This window comes from Acyrthosiphon pisum, chromosome X (assembly GCF_005508785.2).
Source record: "Acyrthosiphon pisum isolate AL4f chromosome X, pea_aphid_22Mar2018_4r6ur, whole genome shotgun sequence".
NCBI classification, from domain to species: domain Eukaryota; kingdom Metazoa; phylum Arthropoda; class Insecta; order Hemiptera; family Aphididae; genus Acyrthosiphon; species Acyrthosiphon pisum.
In genome coordinates, this window is record NC_042493.1 from 15,193,867 (window position 1) to 15,210,754 (window position 16,888).

At 27.3% G+C, this 16,888-nt stretch overlaps 1 protein-coding gene across 1 annotated transcript; it reads right to left on the bottom strand.

The window, feature by feature from the left end:
• Positions 1-1,624: 1,624 nt before the first annotated feature.
• Positions 1,625-13,622, bottom strand: LOC100164773. Its single transcript, XM_001947981.5, has 6 exons — positions 13,021-13,622; positions 3,706-4,077; positions 3,395-3,564; positions 3,154-3,259; positions 2,864-3,079; positions 1,625-1,924 (listed from the first exon to the last, which is right to left on the bottom strand). Exons 1-6 carry the CDS (start codon positions 13,118-13,120, stop codon positions 1,704-1,706), a joined length of 1,185 nt encoding a protein of 394 aa, XP_001948016.4. The 5' UTR covers positions 13,121-13,622; the 3' UTR covers positions 1,625-1,703.
• Positions 13,623-16,888: the final 3,266 nt, after the last annotated feature.

Below are 16,888 nucleotides of genomic sequence, written 5' to 3' on the forward strand. Positions count from 1 at the left end.
TTATTTTTCAAACTTCTTCTTCAAAGAACTTCCGTATGTAGAAAAGGTCTTTAGGTACCTATATGGTTGTTCATATGGCAACTATTGTATCGGTGTTATTTTTTTGTAAAATTCAGGCAACTGATCATACCTTGGATCAAAATGCGCTGTACCACAGCTATTTAAAGCAATATAAAGGTGGCTATTCCTTAAAATAATTGGATTGCTTGTTTCATGTTTGTATTCAAAAAGTATTGCATACTATTTAGGCCCACAACTATAAGGAGTTATATATATGTCTGCACGAGTTTGGAAAACAAAGTATTTGGTGTACTTCATTTTAAATAATAGTAGCTTACCGGTGAAATCTGTAATATTACGCGATGATTGTAGATTTTCTCCATCTGCCGCATAGAGCCCAAGTACTTTATCACACAAATTAGTTTTGTTAAATAAACCTTCTACACCACATCTTACCAAAGCTATCAATTCTGTTGCACTCTGCATTTAAAAATTATTTGAGTCGATTCATAATACTTTTTTGTTCATAGTCATTAATCAATTCGCAGCTGTAGAAATTCTATAGACCTTTGTATAATTTGATTTTGAACACTTGAAAGTTGAAACATATGAATTTCGAATTGTTCGTGTTCTTGTGTACAATATTTTTATATTTACTGTTAATTTTACTTCAAAATAATCAAGATATAAATATATAATAGAAAAAGACTTTTATTTTTTGGTACACAATGCCATATTCTCTTTGCTTCCGCTGACCAGCAAAAACAAATTGCCGGTACAACAGTATAATGTAACTAATACCTATGCAAGTACGTAGGTATTTACGTATTGACACGTCGTATGATATGTTAATATAATAAATAATAATATATATATTTCAAAAAATCTTATTGTAAAACGTGTATTCAAGTACATGTTTGAAATGTTAGATTTTAATTAATTCTATACTTTCCAAAAAACGAAAGTCGTCGTACGTCCTGAACTTTTGAAGGTCCAAAGTAAAATTCAGCTAAAAGCTATAGCTTCTAAAAACGCAAAATATCTACCTAATAAAACATGACAATTTTGTTTAACTCCGAAACAATAAAATGTATTGCTAACAATAAAAGAGCGTATGACGACCGACCGCGACGGGCAGATGGCCGACCAAACGCAGAGTGCAGACTTATAGTCAGGGACACGAAAAATGATCACGCGCCAAGTGGCTGTTTTTCTAAAGTGGTTATAAAATTAGCAAACTAAAAGCCCGCTTTTTTTGAAATATTTTCATACATTTATCAGAATAATACGGGCAGCGATCATTTTTCGTGTCCCCGGCCTTAACAGCGTACAGTGTACTATAATTAGTAATCTAATACTATAGTAATATAAATTATATAATAGCGTATTATACCTAAATTAATATTGTTATTGTCGTCGCCGTCCGTTGAACACTTGACTAACAATGACCAAAATAAATGCAGATTACCTACGTCATAATATTATAAAATTAAAAATTATTATTTCTACAAATTAAATTAAATTATTAAATTATTTCAAACATCGTCATTTTTACAAAAAGTCGTTGTCACCCAGTAATTAAGTATATCATCTACTAAGCGGGGTAAAATATATGTCAACAAAATAGAAAATTGTTATTATTTATTTAATTATAAAGATCAATCATTCTCCTAGACAAATGCTGGTTTCCTGGTGTAGAAATATTAGTTGTTTCTTTGGTACCGGCGACGGTTGGTATTAAAACGTTGCTCTACAACTAACTTTCCTGTAGTACGGTAACGCTTTAAGTTTGATTTCCACCAAAAGTGATATGGACGACCACTCTTTTCAATATTAATGTTATCATTTCTACTGCTCATATTACTGGTGAGTTGTATTAGTTGCTTGTTATAGCTGTCTTCTGTTCTTATTATGGTACTATTTTCTGAAATATAATTCAACTAAACATTAATAATAATTCAACAATCAAATCTAAATTCATATTTTTAATAACAAATTTTGTTTTAATAAAATAAAATCCAAGAAGAAAATTTAAAAACTGTTAAACTTTTAAAATAAAATAATATATTAAATAGATATACTTTCATTAATAACTTTATTTTAATGGATATGCACACAGTCTATGATATTTGTTGTACCCTTTATTTAGAGTTAAATACTTATATTATTACATATCAATTGAGAGGTAATAAAAAATATTTTTTGTCATTTTAATTTTATTATAAAATATATTTTACTAAAATTCAATTTCTTAAATGCATTACTAATCTCACAGGTACTTGTAAACGGTTTAAATATTAATTACTATACTACCCAAGTTTTCAAAATTATTTATGAATTAAGTTAAAATTAAAAATACAGTTTTGTAGGTGGCATATCTTATACTCTTATAGTTTTAGTCAAATTAATCAATTATTAATTCAACTATTAAATATTAATAGTTGAAATTATGTTGAAATTTACATATTAAAGTTGTATATAATAGTTGTTATGATGTATAAAAGCAATTATTTACTATATATTTATATGTATATACAAGTTTAACCTCAATGATAAATGTATTAAGAAGAATTCAAATTGAAATAATTGAATGTCTAAATGCAATATGTATCGTGTACGTTTCAAAATTTTTAAATTTTTGTTCATTTCCTACAAATTTTAATTCATGTGTTAGTGTGTTACCTATCACTTATTCGATAAGATCAAATTGTCGAAAAATATTTTTTTATATAGGCTTTTTTATTTTTATTACATATTTTTGATATCTTTCTAAATCAAATACATCAATAAGCTTAAGAAAAAAATTAGTATTATTAACAAAATCCAGTCCGTATAGTGTCTATTAACTATTAAGTATAGGTACCTAACTGACTAGGACCGTGGTGTCCATTAATGTTTTGGTCCTGTTGGTCCTGTTGATATTGTGTAATTTTTCGTTCTATATCTTTCAATGTTTCCAACCATGGTCCAACATTATCGATTTTAGCAGTTTCAATCCCGCTAACACCTTCGTTGAATTTTATTATGTCCAATATTCTTATAGTCTTACGTAATTTGTACAAAGCAGATTCATAATTGTCTATAAATTAAAAAAACACAATCAATCAGTTTTCTATATAATTAATAACTATGAACATATAAGAAAAACCTCACCAACTATGACTTTATTTATGGCAGCCAATATAGTCCGTTTGCACACGCCTATTATTTTATCGTCACCCAATGTAATCTCAAACTGTGTTTTGATTTCATTTGCTTGCTTTATTGTACATTTTTGGAGTTATTATCAGTAATTAAAAAATGTATGTAATAAATAATATTATTCTAAGTAGGCTGTGTTAAGTTAGAGTGTGTATAGAATATATTTTGTAAATTAGGTAGGTAGTTAACTTACTTCTAATAATCTATTGTTGTTATTTGATGTTTGTTGTTGTGTGTTTTTATCAAAAATTACAGTTGACTTCATACTGTTGTCAATAGTTCTTTCTCCCAGATGTAATCGACGAAAACATGATGAAGATAAATCATTTTTAATCATTCTGGTGGCTAACTCAGAGTTTCTTTCTAAAGAGAAATATATTTTATTTACTTGATATCAAAACAATAGGTACATAGGTATTTATTTTTTATGACCTTATAGAGCCATATACTATTTACACAATATGTAGATTAGTAGATGATCATTGATATAAATATATCACCTACCATTGTAGTCGTAATCATTTATACGTTGCTGGATTTGAATGGTATTGTAGCCAACTGTAAGTGATGAATCTGGTGATGATGATACAAGTGATGGCTGCTGTGGTTGTTGCATAATAGAAGTAAACGGATGGTGAACATAGTAAGAGTCTGGCAGAGGTGGAGAAGATAACATCAAAGATGGTAGAGATGATGGTTCTGGAGTTGGTGGAGGCGGTGGACGGCTCATCAACATCTGAGAAAAAGTATAATGATGATGATGTTCTTCTTCTTGAACATCATCGTTGACCATACAATAAGAAACTGGATAATACATGTGATTTTGATGCTGGCCAACTCCAATAAAACCATTTTCCATTGTGTGTATTTTGATTTCTTTAATTGTATAAAAATTAATATTAATATAATATGGTTATAATTTTATTATGAAAAAAAATATTGTTTAAAGAGTAAATTAATAAAGCTTTAATAATATTACCTATATTATTATTAATTAATTATTAATTAATAGTACCTAGGTAACTGTATTAGGTATATAATTAGTTATGTAGGTACCTTTAATACCATTGACTTGCATTTAAAAATATACAGTGAAACCTCGATAACTCAAATTGTGTGGTTAACAAAAAATAGTAGTTATTGAAAATTTGAGTTATAGAAAATATTTTGTGTACTTAGGTAGGTACATATTATTGAAATTCGGGGACCAAGACGTTTATTCGAGTTATCAGAAATTTGACTTGTAGACGTTTGAGTTATTGAGGTTCTTCTGTATATATATGCAATATTTTATTACTAAATTGGAAATATTAATTTACAATGGGTGTATTAGTTAAGTATTTAAGTATTTTTTTCTTATTTATATTTCAAATTGTCTTACTAATATTTTGTATACTATATAACATTCATAAAGAAATAAGAAGTACCTAATATAATTATATTTTTTATATAAATATTAATGATCCTTTCATTATTATTATCAACAACAATAAAATAAATACAAAACACAACTTATAAAAAACGATGAAATACAAAAAATGAAAGACATGCAATATAAAATAAAAAAAATATCAACTAAACCAAATTATTTATATAACACCACTGAAATAGCTAACAATTATTATAACTAGTTGTTATATATCTCAGTGAATAACACAAATCACAAATGTAAAAAAAAAAATTATAATATGAATTAAATTGTATTACTAATTATATTATTAAATTTAGTATACTAACTTATATTATTATTAACAATATTAATACAATAAAAAAAAAATGATTGTAATTATTTATATTATTAATTTGAATTTAAGACTATTACATTATAACGTTATAGCTATTTGGGTAGGTATTACGCAATGTACCTATATGTGATTTACGTAAATGGCGACACATAATGGTTAATGTTGTAAGCACGGATATTATTTTATTATTCACGTCAATTCCCAACTTTTGCTGGACGTTGTAAATTATACATTTAAACATTTATAACATACAGGTCACTGTCAGTTATCTATCCAGACACGTTACTACGTTAGTATGTTATGTTATCTAACAAATTATCAAAGGTAGGTAATTTATTTTATTGGATTTTTTCCCCATAACGTATATTTTAACTATTTCAGTATCGTTTCAGACATCGCATTCGTTTGACATCGCTTGATTCACAGTTCACCAGTTCGAAATTTCGCAGTTCACTAGTTCACGTGTTATTGCATTTTAAAACATTTATTCTTTATTTACGTAAAATATTAAGTATGGATGTAGATACTATGCGTAGTAAATTCAACGATTTATTTAATAAGTTGATTAGTCAAAAACGGACTGACAATAATTCTTATTTTAGTTTATCGGAGTATAGTGAGCAAATTTTCAAAGTCAAAGAGTCGAAAAAAATATTAAGTACTAAGGGATTGAAAAAATCGGTAAAAGATTACCGGATGATTCGTAAGTACGAAATATTAATGGTTAATGGAAAAGAACGCTCGATAAAACCAGTAGGTACCAGAAAATAATAATACTATGCTTTATTATGTATCAAATGAAGAGCTTTTTGATATTCTTCATACTAGGTACTCATTCGTCTATTGGACATGGTGGGAGAAATCGAATGATTGCGGAAATAAAAAATAAGTATTGTAATGTAACTAAGGAATCGTGACCAACGTCATGAGCAAATACAGAATGAACGACATAAATCAAGTGAATGCTTAAAGAAACAAGCTAAAAAAATTATGACTATTTCAAATAAGAAATTTACTCCGCTAGAAGATGGTACCACAGTTAAAGTTTTAATACCATGATGTTGATCGAGCACGTGGTTCACCACGAAACCTATTAGCAGTTATTACTCAGGTGAAGATGATTTATATAAATAGTACTATAAAATTATAATTATATTATTTAGATATATTTATTTGAATTTATAAATGCTTATCTTTAATTAGGTACAGAAAAACGGCATTATTAAACATTTGTATAGGTACTCGATCGCAGATTGATACCTGCAAAGAATGTTTCGTTGATTTGGTATCTGTAAATACCGAAAAAGAAATTACACTGAGAGAAGCTGCAGGACTTAGTAGTGTCACTGGATCACAAGGTTACAAAAGGTGTAATTGCAAACTAAAGTGCAGAACAAACAAATGCATTTGTCGATCAGCGGGAATATTGTGTAATTCAAAATGTCACAACAGCATGCCTTGTGAAAATAAATAATTAATAATAAATATAATGCACAATTAATAATAAAAAAATTATAATATAAATATTAATAACTGTAGTCTGTAATCAATTAAATTAATGTGTATTTTCAGTCATTTACGTAATTGACGAACAGTCAATGGTTAATAACGTTAATATTCGGTCATTGTGGTAAAATTGATTTATTTTGTTTTGTAATTTACAACAATAATCTATTATCTTGGAAACTGACGTTATTGCCCGGTAGTTTACGAAAATAACCTAGCAACTTGTTTTCTAACGTTAATGACCGGTTAATAACGTAAATGTTCAGTTTTCGACATTGACCGTAACATATATAGGTATTATATACATATTATATTATTATACATGACCTAAATTATGAAATTATTAAATAAAGTTACATAAGACAATAGTTGGTCTAACAAAATTATCATCATTGCCTTCATCAATACTAAACTATTATTGTACATTCAATATCCCAACTATAATATAAGTAAACCATTATTATTCATTAAAATTAAATGTATGTACCTATGTAATACGCTATAATATAATTTAATATTATTTGTTTGTCATTTATTGTTTTATGTTATGTTTTATTATACAGGTAAACTTTACAATCAAACACTTTTAATATATTGTTTCAGAAACCAAACTGAAACACTAAATCACCCACAACTAAAAAGATACCTTCATAAATAATTAATAAATAAATATATAATCAAATAACAACCGTAAAGAACTAATAAACGCGCACAACAATTTAACAAAGATGCAGTCATTCAATATAAAATTAATATTCACATATTTTATTCTCATCCTAAAACTCATCCCATACAAACAGTCATAGCTTACGACTGCAAGGGCCCACAAGTTTGCATAAGTGTATTTAATTTACCATAGACTTTTGTGAAAATCCGGAACCCACAGAAATACAATCACTACCTAAAATAAAATTACTACAAAAAAATTGAAATACACTCTCACAACATAAATCATGCCTCATTTCCATAGACAGTTTCTAAACTCAGATATTAGAAGACTTAGGTATAGTATAAAAAAATATAACTATATACCTAACATAAACATTAAACACATAATTTCTAATGCCCATTGTAAAAAATAATCAAGATGTTACACAACATATATAAACTTAGACAAATTTTTTTAGAATAGTGCAGTCAATAAAAGTCAAAATAAATGTAAATTAAAAATTTTCAAATAAAAAAAATTTATCAATTTTGTATTTAGACAATTTAATACATTTAAGTTTAAGTATACATAAGACAGTAGTATAAAGATATAAAAATATAAGATATACATATAAGAATCACAGAATAATAATAATAAATAAAAATTTAAGTATTAAATAAATATTTAAAAAAAAAATTAACTTAATTTAAGTCATTATAAGTAAGAAAATAAATATATATAAAAAAAAAATGTAACTTTAGCATTAATTTAGCACCCCTAGTTCAAAAACACCAACAATTGAAAAATCATATGAAAAAAATAGTTTTTTTAGCTTTGGGTTAGGTTATTTTTTTATTTCTTCATTTTTAGCAGAAACACAAATAATTGTTTGTAATTATTATAGGTGCCTATATCAAATATTAGAATTTGAAATTCATGAAAATTTTCAAAATTTTCAAAAAAATTTCAGTTTGAAATTTATAAAAGTTTTTCCTTTCCTAGCTAACATTATAAATGTTGATCGAAGACTCCTCACAATATTGGTCCAACCTTGAACAAAAAAAAAAAAGAAATGGAAAGTATCATACATTTTTTATGAGCGTTTGAATCTAAAATGTGTACAACATTGAATTTTCAATTTTCATCAGTAAGCTAACGAATTTCCATCTATCAATTTTTGATATTTTGTTGTAATTTAAATACGAATAATCCTAGATACTTGAAATTTTTACCAAATGATAAAATTAAAATTTTCCTTACATGGTAAAATGTTAAAACAATTTTAACTCTTTTTGAGTTATTTATAACTGAGAAATTTTTCAAATATTTTTAATTATTTTTCAGTAAGAAATTTATAAAAAAATTTCTTTTCATATCTAAGATTAAAAATGTTAATAAAAGATTTCACATAAGTTTTTCTACCTATAAAAAAACATATACTTAAACGGAACAATTTTTTATGAGTGTTTGAACTTACAATTGTTACGACATTCAATATTCAGCGGTACCTACCTAAATCCAATTCCCATTAATCTATTTTTTAGATTTTGTTGTATTTCCAAAATGAATAACCGTAGACTCTTAAAATGTTCACTAAATATTTATATTAGCATTTTTTATTCATCGTAATTTCTTAAAAAAATTTCGACTCTTTATGAACTATTTATAGCCATGAGAAAACTACTATACTCTATCCAGAATAAGTACGCACCAGGCGGCCACGGACAAAACTGGTTTTGTTACGTAAATCTGGTGCGTTCTTATTCTGGATAGAGTATATACAACAAAGCGGTACCCACTTGACCACATTATTTATCCGTTTATTCTTCCAGGTTACTATTTTTCTCACCTAAATAATATTACATACCTTATGTATTTATCAGGTATATTACTGTTGATTTACTTAAATATTAGTGTCCTTATGTGTTTACGGTGTATTTAAGAATGGTTATAGGAATTATAAAATCGAAGTATGCTATTTGGGGGTGTGGGGGCATAGCCCCCGCGGGTCTGCATTCTCTACATAATTTTAGCACCCGCAGTGTTTGGCCTCTATTTGGGCCTATGGTTATTAACTCACTTTTATGCTGGAAGTCACAATGATAAATACCGCTCTTAGGGCTACCAGTGTGTCCAACCTTCAATTTAAATTTCATTAGTAAAATAATTTCTTAATTAACTTAATTTATAATAGAATAAATATAGAATAAGAAACAAACTATGTTCTAAGATATTCTAATACTTAAAATTTTAATCAATTACAAAATCCAACAAAATAATTATTTTTATTTATTTGTTTACCTAGTGTTCCTCAACTACCTATTGATACTAAATTATTATTATAAAATTAATTATTAGAACATAATAATTATTAATTAACTACCTACCCAATGGCGTACCTAGGATTTTAGAACTTTGGGTCTGCCTTAGGTACTTACGAGAGGCCACTATGTAGAAACTTCAAGCAACTATAGGTATTACAAAGTCACCCAATGCGTTCGCGATTTACCTTATTATAGTTATTTAGGTACATCAAATTTTGATACTAACATTCAATATAACTATATTACATGAGTCATAACAAATTTTTAAGTAAAATTTGAAATTTACTTACAAGCTTTAGTAGTAAAGCTGTATTTAATTAATTGTTATTTGTATTTGTTTCATTAAAATATACATTTAATTAAAAAATGTACCTGAAATATTTGAATTATTTTAAGAAGGGATTAAACATATTTATTATTTTATTTTTATACGTATATTTGTAGTATATTTTTTTATTTTAGTTTTCAATGACTGATTTCATTTTCACAATAGAGATATAGAAAGTGGTTCTAAATTCTAATACAATGCAAAAGTCAAAAATAATACATTAAAAAAATTTATATTTTATAATACCTACATGAAAATAATAGTAAAGAACTAGAAGATTACAATAATTTTATGCGTTTTTTCATTAGTGCAAATGTACTTATTACGTAATCAAAATCAATGGTTTGAGCTATATTACTTTCTATGCTCAATATGGCCAAATTTGATATCCGGTCTTCAGTTATAGTTGAGCGAAGGCATATTTGAGAAGTTCTAGATGGCAAAAACTACTTTCTACAGTTGCACTGCTAACTGGAAGTGTATAAAATATTTTATACAAAGTATATTAATTTGGATACAAAGAAACCATGTCTCGTGATATCATGAACTTCAATACTTCATTTAATTTTAAAGGTCGAGTTAATCCAGTTTCAATAATTTTGTCATACACTTGTTGGTAAACTAGACATAATGTATGTAATTGTTATAAATGCAATTATACTCGTAGTTGCATAAAAAAATTGTCGATAGAAAATTGACAGGGGGCACGTGCCCCTCCCCTGAATCCGCCACTGAACACTAATCCGCCACTATGTAACATAATTTTTTCAAATAAAATAATGTTTATGTAGATTGCCATTTCGAGGAGCCACATTTAACTGTGAGTCCGCTGACCTCCCCCTCCCTTGGTTCCACCCCTGCGGGCTCCATTTAACGAGCAATAATCAGCGTGTTCATTATTTCAATTTGTGTAATTTGAAGTATTACTTCGTATCACTTAAAACAGCTACAGCATAATCCAGATGCAACTGCGAGTCATTTAAGGCACTTGATGTGATATTTTATATTGATGGCGAATATTACATTATATGAGTGATGAGTATTTTGCATAAATTTATGTTGTACGGTGTTTATTTGATAAAATTCTCGAATACACGATCTCGAGACTCCTCCGAACACCTGGATGGCTGGATGAAGGTAATAGCGTGATTTTAATATTTGCATCTAATATTACGAGTATTCTCCAGCACTTATATTATGTGTAGAGAATCATACAGGTTCTTAATTTTAACACCCAAATTTAATTTACCTATTGACAGGAATTATTTTTATATTTATCTTATTTTTACGTTATTACATAATAATACGTTACCTACATGCAGTGGCGGATTTTAAAAATTTTTTTGAGAGAATACTAAAAAATAATATGCGTTTCAAATGTAGATAGTCATTTTATTTTTATTAAAAACAAGTATTGACTCTATTTCGTTTTAATATAATATTATATACATATATCGGTGTCTAAAGTGTCCCCGAAAATTCACCACTGTTACCTACATACAATTTAAGAGATAATTAACAAAATATACGAAAAATTATAGTAATTCAAATCAAGAACTATTGAACGACTCAATAAACCTACAAATATAATTAAAAATTAAAACAAATAATATAAATGTCAACATAATATTATAATATGAATACCGTTCTTCAGTACTGTCTTATAAGTTAGGTAGGTACCTACCTAGTAATGTTATATGAAATTTTGAAACAATATTATACGTCATGCTATTTGGTTTTGTCGAAAATTAGTTTAACCTATCTATTGACTGTTATTGATGTCTAATAGAAAAATAAATGACTAATAGAAATATATTATAATGTTATATCTATATGTACGTCATGTATCTAACATAATTAAAAAAATATATATTATTAAAATTATAATTCCACTCTTTTATTACCTAGGTACCGACTTCGTCTTTCGACGAGCGTTTTTCATTGTTTACAATGATGTATTATTGGATTCAATAGTTTAACACACTTCGACACCATCTATATATATAGATGATTGCGAAATTCCCAGGTTTTAAAAAATATTTATACAAGTGCCATATCAATACTCAACTCTAAAACAATATATAATGATTTAGGTACCAGACACCAGTGTACCTACCACTTATGAATATTTATATATCTACTGTTGGTTAAAAAATAACACTGTTATCTGATTTAGTATATAATACCTACTCAACTCGTATGTGCACCCATTATATACAAATATGCATTGTATTATTATACATAAAAGCTTTGTTAATAAATAAAAAAAAGTGAGTAAGTGAGTGTACATAAGTGGGTTACTGTATAACGAATGATCTTAAATTTGAATTCAATGATATAAAATCATTGTATACGAAAAACGATTCTGAGCGAATATACGGATAATACGGTCTGTCAGTCTATAATATCACTAAATACCAAGATATATTTTATGATATTATTATTATGATTAAAGTAATTATTTTTAGTATCTACTGACTTCTACATTAGATTAAATTCATTTTTGCCAAAAAATTACATTGGAAAATGGCATTATGTGTATAAAATATAAAATTATATTTTAAAAGTTTCATGTACCCACGAATAATATTTTTAAATTACAACAAAATAACGAAATCACATATTAAAACCAAGATAACTAAATCTTGATTTTAATATGTGATTTCGTCGGAAGTGACAAACATCTGTAAATAAAAATGGTTTCTTATAATTTTAAAAACTATAGTTGAAAATAAATGTAAATTATTGTTGTTATTTTAAATTCAAATTTTGACGAAATCACATATTAAAACCAAGATTTAGTTATTTAAAATAGAATCGTTTTTCTTATACAATCATATTATATCATTGAATTCAAATTTAACACCACCCATTGCAGTGACCCACTTGTAACCTACTGTACAGCAGATTGACATCCACTTATCCGCCTTTTTTTTGATTGTTTTTTCTGACGCTTTTGAAAACTATTTTTTTTACTTTTGACCTCCTAAAGTACCAACTAGATTCACTTTCTTACCAGAAAAGATGCTGCTAGGTCTATGAAAATTGAAGTAATCTCACTGTCCCAAAAGCCGATGACAGACACAAAATAATTAAAATTAATAAAAACTCACATCATTCTAAAATCAATACATTCATCGCTCTGATCAAAATCTAAAATCTAAAAAGATTTTGTACAATGCATGTGTGTTAAATTTTTTTTTTAGTGATTTCTATTCACAGCCCTGGAATTAATAATATTGCTTACCACACTTGCTTAGTACTTACCATTATTATCGTAATGGTGCAGGTGGTGATGATGCTGAGTACAGTGATGGTTTGACCAACGTGGCAGTGGCCGATGGAGGTCCTCTTCTACGTGCCACATAATCTTTCATGTGTTCGGTTTGACCAAGTTTATTGTCCGCAAGTATACCTACATTCCTACTCTTGTAAATAATATAAACTGGAAGCCGGAATGATGATATAGTTTAAAAAAAAATTCCATCACTGTGGATGATCGACATTCACAGTGGCCAACAGTCCTCGTGGAGGAAACGTCCTGTGGCACATTGTGACTGCAACAAAACGTGTGCGTTACGCGTATTTATATTATATTATGACACTGTGTAGGTGTTATTAAGGACACGTAGCGGCAGAATTGTGTACGCAAGCGCCGTATACACTACATGCCGTCTTCGCCTACATAATACTATGTTTTATAGGTAACCGATTTCGGTTGCAATTTGTGCAAAGTTATGTTATGAGGCTTCTTCGATTACGCCACCCTGGGATGAGTGATTACACGCATTCAGTATTTTCCAAAAACATTGAACAATTATCGAGAATGAGTTTTGTACAACAAGTACCTACTATACCTATATGTATATTATAACCAAGGGCGTCCGTAGGCCAAAATATTTTCCTTTTTATATTTTTTGTCTCACTATCCTATTATAGTTATAAAGTATTTTTGTGACATGTTTTCTTTCACATAGACTTGGAATGTAAAAATATTTATGAATTTTACGTAGGTACATAGTTAGTTAAAACTTAATCTTACAGCATTAATTTTAATTTATTGTTATGTAATTTTAACTTATCAAATACATTATTTTTTAATAAATAAAATGATACTGTTAATTTTATAATTTTAGGTGATATATAAAATTAAATATGTCTAGTTTATTCAGTCATTGGTACCACAAACTTGAAAAGTTGTAACTATTGTTATAGGAATGCCATCTATGAACATTAAATTTTTTTGTCTAAAAAGTAAAAACTTGGTTGACACTGCAGTATTGCACTTAGTCCCACCGCTACATCTCATAATCTATAAAAGCAACATTCATGATTCTGAAACGAGTGTAATAAAAATCACTCTGTAAAAAAAAATTTTATTTTTAATTAAAAAAAGGTGGGTAAGTGGATGTTACTCTGCTGTACAGACGTACAGTAGGTTACAAGTGGGTCTCTGTTTAATGGGTGGTATTAAATTTGAATTCAATGATATAATATCATTGTATAAGAAAAACGATTCAGAGCGAAGATGGTAAGTCAGTCTAGGTATAAGACATATTATAAACTTATATTGAAAATATTATCATGCATAGAAAATTGTTTTAAAATTACACCTAAAACCAAAATCAATTTTCTCGAAAACAGATTTTGCGAAAAAATCCCGTTTTTCCTTAATTTTTTTTTTATTTTTCACGGCGCTTTTGAAAAAACTACTGTTGAAGAAAATCTAAGCATTTTTACTGTCCTAAAAGGTGATGACAGACACAAAAATAAAAATAAAAACTAAAAATAAAAAACACATCATTGTAAAATCAATACATTCATCGTTCCACTCAGAATCTAAACATTTTATTTTGCGATATTTTATATTACAACGGTAATGATTGAGGTTGGGATTATAATGCACTTTGCATTGTTTTCCAAATCTACGCGATACTCGTTTTATAACATACATTGAATTTTTTGACCATTTTAAATGTTAAGGTCATTTTTTGCATTTAAAGATTTTTAAAGCATTTTGAAGTTTTTCTAATTATAAATTTAAAATTTTATTTTTAAATTTGCACATGTTTTTACCCAGAAAAAGCTAAGGAGGGGAAACTGCCCCTACTCGCCTTCACTGACGACTTCCATGACTATAATACTACATCCAACGAAAGGCTGGCTTGAGTGGTGAAAATTTAAATCTTCATGACGAATATATAGCCTTCACTTCGCCGAGTTTCATCCGTTCTTCAACGTATTATAAACCGTGGATTTTAATACTTTAAGGGTTAAAGATAGGTAGATAATAATATTATCGAATAAATATTAAATAAAGTATAGCAAACAATATTATCATAATATTGTAAATTTGTATGCTAACTTAATTTTTTTTCACACCATTGTCATCACGTATCCATTTGCTTGAACGATACATTTGAAGACTAATAATTCAGTAATAAGAAACCTGTTTAAAATCCTAAATATTAATTTTGTGAAAATAACTACTTATCACTTATCACAAAAATATTTATTTTTTAGATTAAAAAAAGAACCTATACTATTGTTTGCTCAAATATCATTAATAACGATATGGAAAACAAAATAAAAAAAGGTGGGCAAGTGGATGTTGCTCTGTTGTACAGTAGGTTAGAAGTGGCTCACTATATAATGGATGGTATATTAAATTTGAATTAAATGATATAATATTATTGTATACGAAAAACGATTCTAAGCTGAGGCGGTTTGTCAGTGTGGATATTTTAAATTATGTTTATACCTCTTTTTATTACTTAGGTATTAGTTATTATTAGAGCTCGGATGTTTATGACTTAGCATGTTTTTTTTCGCGCAGCCAGAATTACACAGCAGTGAGATTTAAATTTGATTTATGAAGTCTATATAATAAATAAGCAAATTTTTTTTGCATATTTTTGCATATTTGACATTTATGAGCATATAAATGCATATATAGCTAATTTATAGATTTAGTGGCATTTATAATATTTAAATATAATATAAACATAACACTTTTTACGAATGGCTATAATTCGTTGGAAAATAAAAATGCATATACTTATATCGCTATGTATACTGTATAGGTAGCTAGTGTACACACGAATGTCAGAATGGCCTGTCGACGATCATTATCGGGATAAGTCTTTCAATAATAGAATAATAAACAATAATATAGATATAGATAAGTATAACAGTATAGTTTGACTGCTTGCTTCATGTAACTTGTCTCGTTCACGCTTTACATCGTGTAGCTGAGCAATCTGTAGTGATTTTCCGTTGGTCGGCAAAATTATTTCGTCTATCAAAAAAGCTTTATATATTTAATTTTTAAATATGTAAAGTTTTTAAAACTGTTTACTTGATGGCAGTATACGTATTGATTTATGTTGATTTCTTTTTAATTTCAAAACTATAATATTACATCATTTTTTTGTGTGCTGTACATATTTTACCTATACAATATATTATATATACAATAATTATCACTTATTTATTTCATAAATGTTTTAATTACATTTTTACATGATGTGTGTTTTTTTTTATTTTTTTTATTTATTTATTTTTATTTGTTTTTGTCATCACCTTTTAGGACAGTAAAAGTGCTTGGATTTTCTTCAACAGTACCTTTTCTGATAGAAAAGTGAATCTAGTTGGTACTTTGGGGGGTCAAAAGTAAAATTTTTTCAATAGTTTTCAAAAGCGCCTTGAAAAACAAAAGAAAAATTAAGGAAAAACGGGAATTTTTACGCAAAAGCTGTTTCGAGAAAATCTATTTTGGTTTTTGGTGTAACTTTAAAACGAATGACTGTAGATACGTGCAATTTTCCCTGGTAGTTTATATTTCCATTTTCTATACATGATAAAATTTTCAAAATATTTTGATTTGTTCTGAGCTGTTTACGGATAATTTCAGTTTCCAACTTAATTAGTTTTTTTTCTATGAATGTCAATAAAACTTTATTTGTTGAGTAAAAATACTTGAAAATTTAATACAAGGCTCCTACTATATTGTTACAATGACATTTGAAAAATATTAAAAATCCTTAGTCATAGTTTTTTTTTATTAGCATTTAAAGTTTAAAAATTGACAAAATATGGAAAAATCACGAAAATTACCTATTTATTTTGAGTTATA

Excerpts from the sequence above, each read along its gene's own strand:
- LOC100164773 (XM_001947981.5), bottom strand. The coding sequence starts at position 13,120 with ATGTGGCACGTAGAAGAGGACCTCCATCGGCCACTGCCACGTTGGTCA. Across the intron at positions 4,078-13,020 it reads GCACCATTACGATAATAATG|AAATCAAAATACACACAATG; the intron begins GTAAGTACTAAG and ends ATACAATTAAAG. Across the intron at positions 3,260-3,394 it reads ACAACAATAGATTATTAGAA|CAAGCAAATGAAATCAAAAC; the intron begins GTAAGTTAACTA and ends TGTACAATAAAG.